Below are 18,804 nucleotides of genomic sequence, written 5' to 3' on the forward strand. Positions count from 1 at the left end.
TAACACCAGCCCATGTTTATTGCTTGCCTGTTTTGATGTTCTTGATAGCTTCTTCTCTTCGATTAACACCCACTCTCTCCCACTGGCCTGTAGCATCCAGGTAGATTGTGGCAATTACACTAGGTGTCATGGTAATCATGTTCTGCTCTCCGCATCCGCGTGGCACAACAATTAAAGGATTAAGATTGCTGCCATCTATAGCCTCTTCCACCATTTGGGTGATTGGAGTTCCTGAATTGAAGAGAGAAAATTCTTATAATTTACTTTGTTTACACACATACCTAAGAATATAATATACCATACAAAATTTAAAAAGGTCCATTATTTTGTAAATGAATACCAAAAACTATAACTATATTGGCCTCAAAAATCCCATCAGATTACCTAAATTTGCCCATCTGCTAAAGCCATTTCAAAGCCAAAAAAAAGGTGTTACATTACCAATGGTTGCTTCATTTAATAATGTAATCTCTAACAATAAAAGAGCAACATTATGAAATGTATTTTGTTTGTTTTTATTACCTTGAATGGTTACAATGGTCTCCACTTCTGTGCGAGGCACAATATTTTTCTCATTTAATGGATCAATCACTTCTTTCTGGACCCCATCTGTGAGCAAGAACCACAAAGAGATGAAAAAAAAAAACATGATATAAACACATAACAAACTCTACAAGAACAGCTACAACATAAAAATTCACCAAAACTAAATAATAAATATAAGCCATAACTTTACTACTTTGGCATATGTTTTTAGCAGTAATGATATTTCAATTTCTTTCAGATGTATACTGTAATCCAGCACTAAACTAATCCCATACTCTGCCCGTGTGTAGTGTGTAGAAGTCTTGTATACATCCCCCCCACACACACCTTTTAGTTATCTGCAGACAGCTTGTCCTGGGAGAATCTGGTTAGGGCCCTCCCACAGCTTTGCCCTCTGCACAAGCTACACAAAGTAATATCTGAGTTTGCTAGGGCATTTTCTGCACACACCTGCCACTTGTATTGGCAGATTTCATGCAGCTCCCTGTGGAGCTTGCCAACGGCTCAAGGACTCATATGGAAGTGCTAGTTGATAGCTGGTGGTACTGAGTGGTACTAGTACTGCTCATTGTTTCCATGTTCATAGATGCAACATTTCCTAATGAGGCAGCTCTTTTTTTGTGGCTAATAAAAATGTATTTAAATAATTTTTTTGTGCATAATATTCTCTGCACATATGAGCATGGCAAAAGAAACATTTGTCATTACAGAAAAAGTTCCTCTCATGCACAGGTTTCCTTTAATGATACCACTAAGATTCCAAACACTAAAATCAACAAAGACATGACTGTGGCAAAACATAATTACGGAGACTTTGCATCCCTCCAGACTACAAACCCCCCTTACCCCCTTTAATTATACAACTAACAACTTTAACACTTAACCCCCCAAATAAAGACCACACCATATGTTGGTTAAATGGCCCGTAGGCCTCCTAATATAAACAAAATATTAACTAAATAACAATATATATAAAACAATATAAACATAACATAAATACAATCAAATATCAACAAATAGTATACACGTAATAACTATAAAATTAAATATTAATTAAATAAAAACACTACCATATTAATACTGATTCCCCAATTTTAGCTTACTGGTTGCTGGTTCTCAAAGGCCACCACATTATACCTCTTTTGGGGTCTGCACAATTGCTCCCAGCCACCCATACTCCCAGCTCAGGAACAAATACATACTTTTCTTTCCGCCCCCCCCCCCCCCCCCCCCCCCACCAGTCCAGTTAAATAGTAATAATAAAAATGCATATGTAACACCCTACCCCCCCCCCCCCCCCCCCCAAACAATTTTCACCAAGCTATTAACTAGAAAACAGGGACTCCATAACATAGATGGGTCCCTAATACCATAATTAGTAAATAACCAGCACACTCCCCTCGAGGATCTCAACCGCCCACACTATGACCAACCAAAAACCCCCACTGCCACCTAACCCCACAACAAACAACAAACAAGAGAGAGGGAGGGTGGGTGGGATAAACTTTTCATGCACACTGTCTCTCTCCAAAAAGACCCCCATTTACTCTTCCTGACCTTTTAACTTCTTCTGCCCCTCCTATACCTCCTCCTTAACTCCACCCTTAGCACACCTCTGACCAAAAAACTTAACCCTATGCTGTCTGCTCCTTGTCTGTCCAGTCATGTCAGCCTTCCTCTATGCTCCTTTCCTCGCACGTTACAGGCCTAACTATCGGTGACCTCAGAATGGACTTACCTTTGCCTTTCACCTGTGGTTCCAGAGTCACAGTCTTGACATTTTTTGTAAGACGAACTCCTTCCGGCTGAAAGAAAGTAATCAGCAGATAAATAATTAATAACAGTACTTTGGTGATACTAAAACACTAAAGCACCAAACACGAGAATTTATCATTCTCTGCAACGGGAATGTGGACTTATAGATGATATTGTAGTGCAGAGTGGTATCATCCAATGAGTAGTAGTAGTTTTGGTATTAGGTTATTATAGTACTTGCTTGTGGTACCTTATTTTTATGCATAGTTTTCTAATTAAAAAAAAACTGAGACTTAATCTATTACAGATGTAATGCATAATGTACATCTAAATAATTTTTTATAGTAAAGTAATTTTTTTTGAAGAATAAAGAATAGTTTTTAAGGGTTTTAAAAAATCCCTACAAAGGTTTTTTCAAAGGTCGTTGTGGAATCACTTTATTTTGAATTCACTTTTGGGTAAAGTAAACCAGAACTTTATTGTTTTTACCTCTGAACAGTTTTTCTTTGAATATTTGAACTTTATTTGTATATTTTGCATAAATGGAGTGTTGTATGGATTGTCGAAGTATTGTCTAACTCCTGTTCTCGAAGACAAGGATTCACAAACCTTACTTTTCCAATAAACAACAAACATGTATTCTGTCACTGGAAATCAGTCATTGCCACTGAAGACACATGAACCAGGAAGGGAAGGTCAGCTGAATGTCATATTCATTGCTTGATAAAAAAAGACCCCAACAAGTCAGGGAATTATGTTTATATCAAAAATTCTGACCAGTAAGTGGCTATTAAGGACTGGAGTTGGACAGCCCTGGTTTATTACTCAGCTCAACCTGTTTTGCTTTAAATGTGTTAAATGTTGGACATTGTATTTGCATAGCTAGGATTTGTTAATATATACACATTTCCATTTTATTTTATTAAGAAGCACAGAGATATATATTTTAGTACTGTTTAGTAATTTAGTTTTTTGTCTTGTATTTGTTTCCCTTCTCAGGGTATGTAAATGATCTAAACGCATACTTACCACGACCTTTAGCTTTTTCTTGACACCATCGGACAAAAATTGTTGAAAGACGGCAGCTTTCACCTCCACATCATGCAGTCCCAGAGTCATCGGTACAACGATAAAGGGAACAGCAACGGAGGAATGAGCGCCGATAACAACAGTTTGGCTGTATTTTGATTTGGTGGTGGACAGACTGCAGAATTCTGGGTTGTGACTAAATGTCACCCGCACCTAAAACAAGAAATCAACAATAATGAATACACACATGAAAAATGTCAGACATTATAACCGCACACAGATCTCCTAATAAAATAAACTAAACTATTCTGAATACGCAAACACAAAAACAAAAAAAGTAAGCAGCACAACGGATAAAATATTTCCAGTACATCTATGGTGGACTTGGCTAGCCATATTTGTGTTGTGTTGCGTTACTGGATGGATATGTGTTCCAATGTACCAAAGTAAACAGAATACAGATGATGAAAACCGTATTAGGCCAGCACTTACCTTGATTTTGTCATTTCCGTAATTGTAGAGAACAGCACGGATCTCTACCTGTTCATTTCTCACAACAGAGTAAGGCAGCTTCAGGTCAATGAAGAAGTCTTTCATTACCTGGATCTCATATGGTTTAGCAACACAAAGACCTAAATTAAAAGGGAAACATTTTTTATAAGAAGTTCTAATAAAACTTTATAACATTGTTGCTAGGGCTAATGTCTTTTGCTCTGTCAAACTGCTTGTAATTCATGTAAACATGGGGTTGTAAGCCTATTGTTAAATTAGACCTAAACTGCAAAAAGAAGTCACAAAAAAGAAGAGCTAACTGGCTAAAAAAAACATGCAAATTCTGTGTAGCTCCTGACTGCTATCCAAAACTGTAATTTAACAAAAAAATACTAATTACATTACCTTTATTTTCTGAAAGACTAACAGCGAGGACCTCCCAGGTGGTGATGGAATCTTTCAAAAACACATTAAGCACCTTGGTAGAAATTCTGCAAAAATAACAAAGTGGAAATTATAGCTGTATAGATTGGATAATGCTGATAAAGCAAAGGATCGGACACTTAGCAAAGTTCTCTGATGGTGAATCTTCTAGGTCTGTACATTTTAAATAGCAGTAATTGATTCTTCACCAGAGTATGTTGCTAAATGTCAAATTTAATATTTTTTTTAAAAAAAACCTCTTAGCATAAAAAAAAATGCATTTTCTAAATTTGAGAAAAATATATGCTACATCAATAGTTTACATAAAATATAATACACTAGACTGATAATGAATATGATTATTAAAAGGATCAATAAAAGTATTGCCGTAAAAAAAAAGAGTGTAGTTATGTGGGATGAGCAGGTTTTGGTGTAAGCTTTAATTATACTAAGCTAGTTTCATATCATCTAGAAACCACATAAAAACCTCAATGACTGAATTACAAAATTTACAATCAGGGTTGGACACAAACTGTGTTTGCAGTGCCACCACAAAAACCTCAAGCAAGGTTTTATTTTTATTATAGTTCTAAATAGAAGGAACAAGCAAGCCAATACCCATTGGTTGGTCTTTCAGTCATTATCTCTGTCTTCCAGAACCATGATTCAGGAAACTCAGTTCTAGACACAATATCGTTGTCTGGGATGTAGTTCTCATCATCATCACCTGCAGAGGAGATTAAGAAAAGTTATTAATGATCATGTATTGGTTCTAGTGATTACCTATCTATTTGCTTGTTATGTGGCTAGATCATATTTCTTTTCTGACCAGCTAAGATAGTGTGACAGTGGCTCAGTATTGGTAGCTTGCAGTACTGATGTCCTTTGTTTAATTCTCTATTGGTGCACAATACAAAATGTTTTCCTTGTTTCCTTATCTTTGAGAATATTGGCTCCCTCCCACACTATTCTCCTAAATTTACCACCTTTGTATTTCTATGTAAATGTAGTAGGAACACTCGAGGACTGTAAGCTTCAGTAGGAGAGAGACTGATTTATAGTTTTGTGTATACTGTAGTAGTAGTTTTATGTATACAGTAGTGTAAATTTACTCAATAGAGGGGTTTCAAGTGTGAAATAACCAGAGGAACAGGTCCAGAGATAGAAAGCGAAAACAGATATGCTACTGGAGTCACAGGAGACTGAGGTCATGAAGCCTTGTTCTCCAGTGATGCCACTTCTTACTTCTTCCCCAAATATCAATTTCTTTCCGTTCTTTTTCTTCTGCTTTCTTCTTCACAATGTAGGCACAGCAGTCCAGGAAGGCATCTACACACTTCTGGTCCTCGGTTATATGGGTTGCTCTAAACTCACAGCTGTGACCCATGAGATTCTCCCTCATGCCATCTTTGCAGCATTGTCTTACTGGTTCTTCATACTTGGAGGCTAAAAAGATAATAATGTGTCAGCTTAGAATCATATTTAAAACTGAAAATATTTCCCCCGTACTCTCGTCTAGATAGTCCCCCAAATGCATCTTGTCTTTTTGTCTCAGAGACCTCTGTCACTCAAACAGAAAGTCATGGCAAATCTAACATTGTACAACTGTCACCAAATTAGGCGGTGATAGGTTGCAATATAAACCTTCAGCCCGTGCCGCTTGGCTTTCTCTATCCAACCAAAAGCTTTGAGAGGAAATGTAACTAAGGAAAGAAAATACCAGCCTGTGCTGCTGCTCCTTTACAATCCAATCAAAAGCTAAGGCACGATATATTACTGAGGAAATCAGATAATAGTTTTGGGTCGGAAATGTGACTAAACAGGTAAAACATTAGTCTGCATTCCTGTTATTTTACTATTCAGTCAGATGCTTGAGACAGAAATGTGACTAAAAGCACTGATTGATGATTTTGTAGCTGCATTTTGTAGTAGGCACTGAATCTCTTCCTTTGCTGCTAGTAACACATTGGGACAGCCATTCACATACTCCTGTGGAATTGCTTCCATGAGGGCCCTGAATGCTGCCTAATCCCCCTTACTTATACTCCCTAATGAGGGGGCAGCAAGGGAGTGACATCTCACTGGCTTGGCTAGCAAGGGGCAATTCCATAGAGGTTGGCAATGGTCTCTTAGCAATCCCTACTTTGCTACAAAGTTGCCTGCAAAAGCAAAACTTCACCATTTTCAGATATTTCTTTGTTATCCAATCAGAAGCTTGGGCAGAATATGTGATTAAGGAAGTAGAACACCAATCTTCCCATCGATTGGATAGGTTATTACCAATATATTGGGATGGGGGCTTGGCTCTGTGAAAAAGATCCTTGAAGCTATAAGAGTAAGGTACATCCTATCTTGGAGGTGTCAATGAGATCCTAAGATACCATTTTTTAATACATTTTCTATAGTTTTGTTTCATAGAACTATTGAACCTTTATATAAGATATTTCTCAAACGTGTTTATTCCTGTAAAACTCTTCTCACCATATGAGTTCTGCAGTTCAATCAGCTGGGCTGTGGAGCGCCGCTTCCGGGCCGGGGGAGAGTCACAGACAGGTTCTAAGAAGGAAGAGAAAAATACCATGAAAAATTGGAGAACATCTGGATTTGGCAACTGAGCAGCATGGATGGGTAATGCATTACTTTTAGTTTCCTTATACAATTATCCCAACACTACAAGAACACATAAAAGGAAGTCATTGGTCACCTGATCTCTGCACAGTGGTAACCTTTATACTAGATTGCATAGCCAAGCCAGCATCATAAAACACCCCTATGTTGTTGGCGCCGCTTCCAGATGTGCAGCCAATATCGGATTTCTCCACTGAATTCCACACCTAGGTAGGATAGATAGAAAGCAAGAACATGTCAGTTCCTGAAGCCATTATATTATGCTTTTTTCATAAACAAAAAGGATATATAGATTTAGCCATCAACTTTAACTAAGGTTAACAGTGGATTTAAAATGAAAAATTACCCACTGAGCTGCCATGGGTTGTATGGTGGCTTTATGACTAGGAATCTGGCATTTTAACAATAGAGCGCCAGGATTGAATTTTGGTCAATTTGGTGCAATTTCTACCAGTTTGTACTGGGCTCTCCAGTATCCCTTCATACACACACACACATCCCAAAAATGCCTTGGTAGGTTAACTGACCTCCCCCAAAACTGTCTATAGGGCTTTTGAATGTGAATTTCCTAGGTGGACAGTTACTGACCTGAGTCTAAAGACAAACCCAGTAGTATATATATGCATCATAATTGAAAAAGTGTTTTTAAAAGATGTCAGGTATAGTTTTTTGATAGAAACGTTGTCTCTTCTGCCAATAAAGCACACATGCTACAGCATGTAGAAAGTAAAGTCTACCTTTCTGGCTCCTTCTGTAAGATGACCAGAATGGAGCTGGGAAACCGGGACTGTAAATCCTAGGTCAGTGCAGAGGAGCTACATCATCAGTGGCTGATTAGTGGTTGCCCCTGAAGAGTACCAGGGAAGAATAGAAATGGCCACAAATGGAGCAATTTTAAAGCAATGGCACATTGGAGGATACATTTGCCATAATATTTATACTTGCACATTATTGTAAGAATTTTGGGGACCCAAAGAAACTTTGTTTAGAATTTTTTACATTTTAAAGTAGTTAAAACAAGTATCAAAAAGTTTGACCACTAAATCTGACTTAAAGTAATAATTTTCCAATCTGAGTGTTTGTTCCCACCTTGCTTTGCGATAACTTGTGCTTGCTGTTCAGTACATAGACTCCTTTGTCTACAGCCACCAATCCCACATTGGCCTTGTGATCTGCTCTCAGCTTCAGCTTCATGGAAGAACCAGGACTTTGGACTTTGTTGTCTCGGTCAGAGTTACCAGTCACTTCCAGCTGGAAAATAACAAATACAGTATGTCTGTTGAAAAAACATTCATAAGGCTTATAGCATGGTTGCCTTGTGGCTGAATCGGGTTTGAAGGTCATCATCTTCTTGTACTGTACTGTGAGGAACGGACCCAAGTGACCCAATGGTTGGACTGGGATTTGAGATGTCTGCTAAGTTTGTGGCAGTTTGTCACCTAATGCCCCTTTTCCCAGCAACATGTACTCATTTTACTTGTTCTTATGATGCTCTATGTAGGGCTCAGAAACATGTTCACATTACCGCACCACTACCTCCTAGCTGCTGGGGTCATAGCTTACATTGGACTATGGACTACACATGTTCCCCCCTGACACTTCAGTCAGGAGGTTAGCTCTCTGGCCTTTGCAGCGCTAGGTTCCAGGTTTGAATCTCGGCCAGGACGCTATCTGAATGGAGCTTACAGGTTCTGAGATCGAATTTTTGTAAGTTTCCTCCAGTTTCCTCCCACATTCCAAAAAAAAATGCAGTTAATTTATTTGACTCCCCCCCAAAAAAAATAATAATAATGACATATGACAATGGTAGGAATAGATTGTGAGCCCCATTGAGGGACAGTGGGTGACTTGACTATGGACTTTGTAAAGTTCTTCTTAATATGTCAGAACTAAATAAATACTGTGTAATAATAATAATACAAGCTACAGATTTGTAAATGTGATCACTTGCCTGTAGCCCAAAAATGCATAGCCTACGTAAGGGTGAAGATTCTACATTTCTTAGTAGTGCAGCATCATTGCCACAGCAAAACTACACTAGGCAGACAGACGCAGTACCAGAATCAACAGGTATTTGTGGGACCTAAAAATTTGTGGGACTTGCAGGGATAAAACTATAAATCCAGATGCATACATAATGAAATAGTTCAGCAAATTTTGCTGATCTTTCTTTTAATGGGAGGCCATTGTTTTGCTTTAAGGAGTTTTTTTTTGTTGTCAAAAACTTTGTACTTATAAAGTTCCATCAAGAAAAATCATCCTCTAAAGTCTCTTTTGGAAGTATCAATCTCCTGTGAAACGGTGGAGGAAACCCCCATAGGAGTGCAAGTGGGACATGGAAGGACACTCCCTAGAAATGTTGTTTTAGTATTTACTGTTTTATTTATTGGTAATTTGTTTATGTACCAAGATTTTTACTAAAATTCATGTTACACATTGGATTCAGTTGGAAAATGCATGAATCATGAGTAAAAATGTATTTGCATATTTTACAATTGAATGTAATCAGGATCAAAAACATTTATAGACAGACCACTTAGGAAAGAGTAGTATGCTTAGAAAGGTAAGTAGGGTGATGGTGCTCACCGTTCCCATGCAGGTATCTGCTACGTCCACCCAGATGGAGTCAGACACTATTTCGTTTCCTACAATGTAATATGCAATCAGGCGGAAAGATGGTATGAATTCCTCTGTGACTGGGAGGGACATGGTCACTAGGGCTTGACCAGGCAGACGTGGTTGTTTGTCTGCTTTCAATATTCTGCCCTTGTTTATGATCTGTGCAGGGACAAAACACAGTATTAAAAATGGCAAACGTGCATTAAATTCAAATGAAAAAAAATAAAGAAAAACCTAATAAATTTTGTCACTGGTAATATTTCATTTAGAGCTTCTCTGCACATGTGGCTTCCAGGCTTGACCATGCAGTGGGGCTGATTTATTAAAGCTTTCCAAGGCTGGGGAGAATATACTTTCATTGGTGAAGGTGGGTGAGGACTTTTAGGAAATTCATTCCAGGTTTGCTGCATCACCCAGCTTCACCAATGCCCATTTGTTACCTGTGAAATATAACAATTTACTGTTTGATACCAATGAATTGTACATGTCCTCTTGCAGTCTATGTATTATATATGAGTGCCTATTTGTGGTACATGTGTTTCATGGAATTGTCCTCTTGTACTCCACCTGTCGTATATGACTGCAAATTTGTCATGAATTGTATGTAATTCTCCACTTGTAGTTCAAGTATGGTATGTGATATGTGGTTATATGTACCCTATGCATGTCTCTGCCTATTTGTTGCCTATGTATTGTATATTATTGCCCAGTTGCAGTATGCCTATTTGCTATGATTCCCCATTTGTAGTCAATTACTTGGATTTGATTGCCTGTTTGTAGTCCATGTATTTATATGATTCTCTTTGTATATGTTCATTGTGGTGTGCTGGTTTGTTTATTTGTGCTGTATGTGTGTAGGGGTGACAGTGCACTGTGACACACATATAGGGCCTGATTTATTAAAGCTCTGCAAGGCAGGAGAGGATGCACTTTTACCAGTGAAGCTGGGTGATTCAGCAAACCTGGAATGTATCTGGTCCAGGATTCAAAGCATTTGCAAACAAATGATTTTGAAGAAATCCATTTCAGGTTTGCTGGATCACCCAGCTTCATTGGTAAAAGTGTATCCTCCCCAGCATTGGAGAGCCTTGATAAATAAGGCCCATAATATTGGTGCAGAAGTGTGAGTAGAGACAAAAAAAGAGGCTATTATTGGCTTAAATGTCTCCCGTCTGCTTAGCTATCACATGGTGAAAAGGGAGAATAGCTGAAGCTATATGCAGTTCTTAATCTTTTTTCACCAGAGCCCCCGTCCACAATATGGTATATGGAGGCAATTAAATAGGCAGGACCTCCTTTCATATTTTACTGCTCTGATTTCATTTCGCTTCACTTCTCTTAGTGTATAATTAGATATTGCCAATCTGCCTGACATGTAGGGACCTATTAGTGTGATATATTTGCCAATATAGGGATCTTATTTTACTAAAGGAATGGGATAATTACATATATTACATATAATTATATATTTATAATATATTTTTATAAAAATATCATCATAATTTGATTAAATCTACTAAATATATTTTTTTTCTCTTGGGCTTCAACATATAAAGTCCTTTGTTGCCTGAACACTGCTTTCACTATTCCTTTACCTAAACTGCATTTCAACTAAACAAATCATACAACCTCTGCAACTACACACCCCTGAGGAAGCCTATAGTTGGCAAAACGCGTCAGGAAGTATGTGACTGCAACAGGACCTTTTTGTTTAATATTTTTATATTGTATGTTGTTAGGAAATTTATGTCTAGGAGAAATATACAAACCCTGTGACATTACCAGGCTACTGGATATATAGTGAAAAAACTACTTTGTACCATTGATGCATGTACTTACTGCAAATTGAAAAATACACAATTAACTTTTTTGCACAAAAACTTTGAGCCTTGAAACCTTTCTTTCTCCTGTATTTACACAATATGTTCTCTACATTTTATTCTACCGGCTTACTAACATATTTAAACAGTCTACTTACCACATAGGTGAAGTGCTGGATTTGGTTTTGAACTGCTTGATTGGTGTTGCGGATGTTGAAATTCACAGCAACGTTGTCTCCAGGCTTGACTTCAGCATTGGTGACACCAATATGTAAGTAATTACCATTTGAGGTATATGCAATTGCTGTCAATGTTGCAGTGGCTTCTTTATCTGCTGCCAAACCCGTAGATGTTTTCACCTTTAGAAGAAAGAATAATAGGCTTAAGTTTCTATTTCTTAAAACTGATACAAATTAAGGATATATTGATTGATATTGAACCCTCCTAAACTGACTTCAGGTGTGACCAAGCACATCAATAGGGCCAAAGATAATGTTTACCCACAGAAAGCTGTCAGCCGTAGATTTACTTTAGACTTAGCATGGTGATGTTTAAAGATTGCAGTCATGCTATAGCAGATGGTCAAAGACTGGAAACATGCTAAAGAAGATAGTCAGACACTGCAAATATGCTACAAGAGTATAGGAGATTGTCAGAGACTGCACACACCATACAAGAGACGGTCAGTGTCTTCTCACGTGCTATAGGCGATGGTCGGAAATTGCAAAGATGTTACAGGAGATAGTAAACAATTGGAAATATACTAAAAGTGAGATTGCAAAATTATACAGAAGATGGTCAAAGATTGCAAAAATACTTTAGAAAATGGTGAGACACTGCAGCCATACTGCAGGAGTTAGCCAGAAACTTCAACATGCTGCAGAAAATGATCAGAGACTGCAAACATACTTCTGGAGATAGCCAGAGAGAGCTAATATGCAAAAGTAAACGGTCAGAGACTGCAGACTACAGAAAATGGTTAAGGGATGTTAGAAAAGTCATGCTTTAAGTACCTAATGGTTGTGGGTTTGGTAAAAAGGCAATAATGCGTAATATCTTGACCACACATATACCTTTTTTACTCAAGACTTTGGGCTTTTATCAAGTCACATTTTAGCATCAAAACAGAAAAGTTTAGACAAGGATAACAGTTTGAAGCAGAATTGTCCCCTGATGTCCCTAGACAGCATCGGGAGACCATCTTGCTGGGCAGGATGGTACAGAGGGTGACTTACAGTTATTGGCAGGCGGTTTATATTAGAAGCTGTGTTCAGTGTGAGTCGAGCGGATCCCTCAGCACCAGTCAGACCTTCAATTTTTCCTGGCTCAGCTGTCACTTTGATCCCATTAGCTGGGGAACCATCTGGGTTTGTGACAAACACCTAAGGAACAAAAGAAAGGGTAAATCAAGCCTTATTATCTATTGTGCAAAAGTTTAGCAAGGCATCCCCTCCTAGTTTAAAAAATAAATTATTTTAACGTTATTTATTTTAAAATCATATAAATTAGGTTAGAATTTTTTGTATTTAAAAGCTGCCTCAACACCCACAATCATTTGTCTCCATTGTTGTTAAGAACGTTCACCAATTTTCTTATATTCGACTTATTGATTGTATTGGTTCAAAATCAATAGCAAGTAGCAATGATTTCTTTTGCCAGTTCTAGGAATCTAGGACAGTATAGGGACAGTTTGAATCCATTTTCATAAAAGTGCACCTTTAATTGTGCCATTGGTGGTTGTAGCAGTTGTCCTAGGGTGGATGTTGGTGGTACAAGTACTATAATGAGCGGCTGAAACAGGTTACCAATACAGCATTGGTTCATTTTAATAAACATAACTCATAAATTTATCTTGTTGTCAGAACTAATTGCCATTTTAAAGTGGCAATTCCACCTGCCTCACTGAAAACTTAACATGACACTTGAGGCTATGGAAGACAGCAACCAGATGGCATATTTGGCCACACATCCAGTTTCTTGGCCCAGTAATGGAAGTCAAGATTTAGGTAATCAGGCACTTTGGGACATGCCTGAAATTATGATACCATCTGGCCTATCTGATCTTCTAATTCACTGCCCTCACTTTGCTGCCACAGTTGGGAATAGTTAGCCATCATGTCTAAAAGGCTGTAAACAGCTCTACTTGGCCTTGTGCTACTGATACCTGGGCAGTTCTACCTCTCTTTCAGAAGCCTTGAAAAGTTCTCCTAGATTTGCTGTAATATGGTCTAAGAGTGTGGCTTTGCAGAAATCATATCCCTATTCAATATCAACAATACGTTTATTGCAAAATCGAACTAGCATACAGCTTGCCATGTTATCCAAGGTAGATTGGAAATCTGCTCCCTCTATCCTCTATTTGGACCCTGCTGCTCTTCATCTTAGCATAACCCCAAAGATATCTGTTAGAGTGGTGTTAGAATTGAATTATTATACCTATAAATGTCCCCTCTGGAACCAGCTCCTGCTCTTTCTACTTTTCTAAATTCTCTTCATGTATGCCACTTCTCTCTCCTGATGCAGTGGACACTCTATAAAAGTCCTACTCCCCACTAATACTACTCCTACTGCTGCATCAAATCTAGCTTGGGTTCAACATTTTGTACACTACTGTTTCTTGACTGATAGATTATGTTGCCTTCATCATGACAGGCCAAAGTAATAAACTGCCGCCACCCTAGGTCACAAAGGCACAGGCCTCTTGTCCTTTTGCTGTGGAGCATCATATAATCAGTTTCCACTTTCCTTTGCTCCTACAAGTGTCAAGCATATGTTGATATCCAGGGGGTGAGAAGGTCACAGATCATTTTGTGTAATGGGAAACCATTCTGTTTCCGCTAGGCTCTAAGTGCATATTTTGCACTGTAGTAAGTGGGGCAAAATAGATAGTACTACAAAAATTACTTTACCATAAAATTCAGCACAACAGTGCTATGCAGGAAACACGAGGGGATTTGAGCAGTCACAATGCAGCCAAAATGTTGAACTCATTGTTGGCAACCACAATTGGAAGTGTCAGGGGAAGAGCCAGTGCATGATTTGTTTTTGCAATGTGAATTTTCCGGAGGTATAATTTATCTTACCCAGGCTGACTGGAAGATTTGATGGCATCAGAGGAGGAGAACTTTGCTGAAGAAGTTAAGATGGCCCATCCTGTACATGTGTAGCACAAAATTCCCATCCTGCTCCCAACAGACTCCCATGGACAACAACAGCAGCATCAACAATTGATTGTTTAAACTTTTTAGAACTGCATAGATGGTAAGGACACAATAGGTTTTGCTCTGCATTGTTTTTCCCCAGATCAGAGCATGGGGCTTTTTCATGTATGAGTGTTATAGAGTAGGCAAAAATATCATGGCTCTGGGGTAATGCATCCTTTTCACTACCTATATCTTCCTGCTGTGACTGAAATGATAATTGAGCCAGCCAGTCCCCTAAAAACAAAGCTTGGTTAGGAGTAATCTACTTCTTACTATTTTGTATGCCAACATGAACATGTGTACCAGGACATCTTTCTGTCTGGAGGCGGTGTGCTTGGTGCCCTCCTTCCTGCTTCTACCCTTGGTTTGGTGAATTCTGGATCCACTAGTGACTGCTGTTCTTTTATGAGGTCTATTTAGATTGCCATTATTTTTGTTGCCCTGATGACATTTTCACTCTATTCAATAGTCAAACTATGAGCAACAATGAGAAAAAAATCGATTGTGTGTAATTATTTAAGTAAATACTGTGATTTTATTATGTTATTATTTCTTTGTCACCATTATACCTATTTAGCAGTAGGAGAATATGTGGCCTTTATAATTGCTTTTTTTTTCATTGTTATAAACTGCTACAATGTCACCCTATATCACACTACAGTCAGTTAATGTGAAGTAATATCTGTATGTTTAACTTTCCTACGACTATCTCTCCCTTTTGGCTCCCTATCTGACCAGCACATTACTACAAAATGGTGCTTTATTTATTTTATATTTATTTATTATTTATTATTTTCTGCTCGCAGGAAATCCAAACTCAACATCTAGCGAACAGTGGATAGAGAGGAAGAGAAGGAGAGGGGACGAAAGGGAGGGAGGGCTAGAAGGAGAAAAGGGGAAAAACAGGATAAAATGAAAGAATCTTTTTTTTTTTTTTCTAGCAGTGAAAGAATTTGTGAAGATTAGAACCAAATATTATAAAAGTCTTAGCAACCAGTAAAATCTAATTTCTTTGAAAGAAGCTGGTGAATGTATTCTGAATCATTTTTTAATAATTTAGGGTGCACTGATCTGTTCCTAAGTGCTGAGTGATACCCAGCAGGTATACAGCATTCCTACAAAATCATAACACAAATCCATCATTTATTCTCCAGTAGAGATAGGTTTGTGTCTGCTGACTAAAAGCTTTTTACTCCTTTGAGATGTGAGGTTAAATTCCAAACATTTCATTTTCTAAATGTTATCAGCATACTTTGATAATCTGCAAGGCATCATACCGTAAGGTCAAAGGGCATTCCGGGCTTGAAATACTTGGAAGTCTTAGTGAAGAGGATTTTATATGGCGATTTCACAATATAAATATTTTCTAACTCAGCTTCCACTATTTCGCTGCCTGTAAAAAAAAAAAAAAAAAAAGAAACATACGTTAAGTAAATACTTCACTGCTATGGAATATAGAATTTATACAGTCAGTGTTTCCAACTAAAACATTGCGATTTATGTTTTTTTAAGATTATAACCTCTGTCAGGTTTGCTGATGTCCAAACTAGAAGTGAGAAATTCTCTTCAATGGAAATACCAAATAAAACCTAACAGGTGTTTGAATCCCCTCCAGCTATTAATGAAAATGTTAAGCTTTACTTAACATGTTTATTAATATTTTCATGAATTTCTATAGCACCAACATACTATGGCACATTCAACTCTAAATTGCAACACATATGTTTCATTTTAAATATATGTCAGTAAGTCTCAGCTCTTCCTTCTGGTGGATTTCTCAATTCCACGTATCCTTCATTTGCTGTCTACACAACTATTGGGCCCAGTGTCAGAGTAAATAATACAAACAAATATATATACTGTCCCGTGAACCTATTTACACCTTAAAAGCAGAACTAAAGTTAATCTATACTCACCTGTCCCCATTTGGTCATGGTTGCTGCCATCTTGTTCCTTCTTCCATTCTTCATCCATCTTGATTGGCTGAGCTTGGATAATGTAACTCGCACACAAGGAGTTCCAAGACAGCTTAAAGAGTAAACAGTCAAGTAGGTATGCTTTATTGCAGAAGAGACATTGGCTGTCCCTTCCTTCAATAAAACCCTGCCTGATCATACATTTTTAAAGTAGAATATTAGTTCCACTTGTAATTAAAGATTTCAATCTTGCCCCTTCTTAACCCACTCCAAGACTTGCTCTATCCTATCAATGCAGTTTTTAGTGTCACACAAATTTAATACAGTATTCTAACGGAGGTCTAACTAAGGCATCAAAACAGAAGACCCTCATTTTGCTGCAGTATTCATTCAATGGGCTCCATAGTTAGATAAGAAGAAAGGTACAAAGAAATAAAGTCTTCTCCATAGGTCTCAAAACTATAAAACACTGGAAAGTGGTTTAGTGTGGTTCCTTCGCTAAAAGAGTTTAGGAGATTGACCTACAAAACAGGATTATTGCCTTGCAAGGAAATTTTTATTTGGCTTAGTGAATGTGGTGAAAAATGCGGAGTGCAAGGAAAAGTAATAAAAAACAATTTTTGCTTAAAGAAGTTTGGATGGATAAAGTTAGCAAAGCTTCATCACATTCACTAGAAGCCTATAATAATTTAGCAAATGAACCCTTTTTCATCTTATGTAGTACTTAAATACCAGTCCCCTAAATTCCCTGGTAAATGTTCCCATACCCACCTGAGTCAGTGATCACTGTGATAGACATATACAAGGAATACTGAAGCATGTCATCAACTTTCTTAAAGTTCTCCACAAAATCTTTTCTCTCTAAGAGTGCAGTACCTTCTCCATTTTCGATCTTTGAGATAAATGAAAAAAAGACAAAACAGGTATTTATTTGTATATATTATCAATCAATTCAATTCAGTAGGTCAACAATCTTGTAAACTAAAGGACTAAGAAGTCTATTTATTAATGTTTCACCCAATAATTATCCTAATTGTACTAAAAATTAAGACATGGATTCAATTAGAAAATGTGTGAATCAAATTTTACACATGGTTTCCACACTTTCTATTTATTCGTTTTAGAACTGTGTGTTTTTTATCAGGTGAATTGTGTGTGAAAATACTTATTTATAGATCACATAATGCAGATAAATGCACAGGATTATTTTTTAGTTTTAGAGTATGATACAGTTAGTCCATCTGGCAAATTTTAATTCTGTTTGTGCCCCAACTAGGGAGCTTTTTCCTATTCCTCCTGATAAGCATTACCACAGGGAAAGACAGAACGTGAGGGGAAATATTACATTTTGGAGTTGTATTCAAGTTCCTCTCATGTCTGGTGACTTTTTATTTAATCTCTGCTACATCTAATTTCTAAAACCGAAAGCTTTTTACAACATTTAAAGGATATAGAGATATGTGTAAGTAGTAGTAAAGTAGGCACTTGAAAAACATTGTAGTGGGGATTAGGTTTGAATTTGATCTTTAAGTTTTGTTTGCAGTTCTGGTATTCCACCACTGACACCTGCCAACCTATAATACCAATGCTGCCCACTGTCCATCTTAACAAACAGTTTACAGTTGGTGTCTAATTTGTCAACCCCATGGTTGGTAAAATACACAGCGGACAATGGTCAACTCGAGCATCTAAGACCATTGCCAAACCCAAAATTAATGCAACCTCATTAGATTCATCCGTTGCTAACTACAAAGCCAAGATGTACTGTAATGAGTACAGGACAGTGCAAAATCCATGCAATGGCCTTGTTGTTTCCCATTCAAATGACAAAAATTATTTGTGTGTCCCTGTTGTAGAAATTCCCCTCACTTCATAGCTGGGTGACAAAATTGTTAAAAAGATAGGACAGACAATGACAAGACTCACCAGTATGTTTAACCCTTACCCACTTTATTTAAAAAAGATTAAAAATAGTTTTCTAACCTCAATCCTCCTAAGGGTATTTGGAAAGCTTGTCTTTACACCATCTTTCATCACTCCAAACAACACAAATGCTGCACCCACTACAGGTTTCCCATACAGGAACCTAAGGAGAAAAAGTAACATAGTAAGCAGGAAAAGTAAACATCACTAGAACAAACACACCTCCTGTTCTGATGTCAGTGATCACTAGAACACTCACACCTCCTATACAGATATCAGTGATCACTAGAACACACACACGTCCTGTACAGGTATCAGTGATCACTGGAATACACACACGTCCTGTACAGGTATCAGTGATCACTAGAACACACACACCTCCTGTACAGATTTCAGTGATCACTAGAACACACACACCTCCTGTACAGATACCCTGTTTCCCTGATGATA

The 18,804-nt window shown here is 37.6% G+C and overlaps 1 protein-coding gene across 1 annotated transcript in view; it reads right to left on the bottom strand.

Moving 5' to 3' along the window:
* LOC140322826 (complement C3-like) overlaps positions 1 to 18,804 on the bottom strand; it is a 42,674-nt gene that overhangs the window by 16,739 nt on the left and 7,131 nt on the right. The window contains exons 8-24 of the mRNA XM_072399439.1: positions 18,415 to 18,517; positions 17,203 to 17,323; positions 15,793 to 15,908; positions 12,548 to 12,694; positions 11,471 to 11,671; positions 9,460 to 9,651; positions 7,963 to 8,124; positions 6,950 to 7,079; positions 6,727 to 6,801; positions 5,491 to 5,691; positions 4,864 to 4,972; positions 4,228 to 4,313; positions 3,823 to 3,962; positions 3,331 to 3,543; positions 2,285 to 2,351; positions 523 to 609; positions 28 to 231 (exon numbers count right to left, since the gene is read on the bottom strand). Of these exons, the coding sequence (XP_072255540.1) occupies positions 28 to 231; positions 523 to 609; positions 2,285 to 2,351; positions 3,331 to 3,543; positions 3,823 to 3,962; positions 4,228 to 4,313; positions 4,864 to 4,972; positions 5,491 to 5,691; positions 6,727 to 6,801; positions 6,950 to 7,079; positions 7,963 to 8,124; positions 9,460 to 9,651; positions 11,471 to 11,671; positions 12,548 to 12,694; positions 15,793 to 15,908; positions 17,203 to 17,323; positions 18,415 to 18,517 (2,354 nt within the window). The remainder of the gene's footprint in view (positions 1 to 27; positions 232 to 522; positions 610 to 2,284; positions 2,352 to 3,330; positions 3,544 to 3,822; positions 3,963 to 4,227; positions 4,314 to 4,863; positions 4,973 to 5,490; positions 5,692 to 6,726; positions 6,802 to 6,949; positions 7,080 to 7,962; positions 8,125 to 9,459; positions 9,652 to 11,470; positions 11,672 to 12,547; positions 12,695 to 15,792; positions 15,909 to 17,202; positions 17,324 to 18,414; positions 18,518 to 18,804) is intronic.

Source organism: Pyxicephalus adspersus, chromosome 2 (genome assembly GCF_032062135.1).
Source record: "Pyxicephalus adspersus chromosome 2, UCB_Pads_2.0, whole genome shotgun sequence".
Classification (NCBI taxonomy): Eukaryota; Metazoa; Chordata; class Amphibia; order Anura; family Pyxicephalidae; genus Pyxicephalus; species Pyxicephalus adspersus.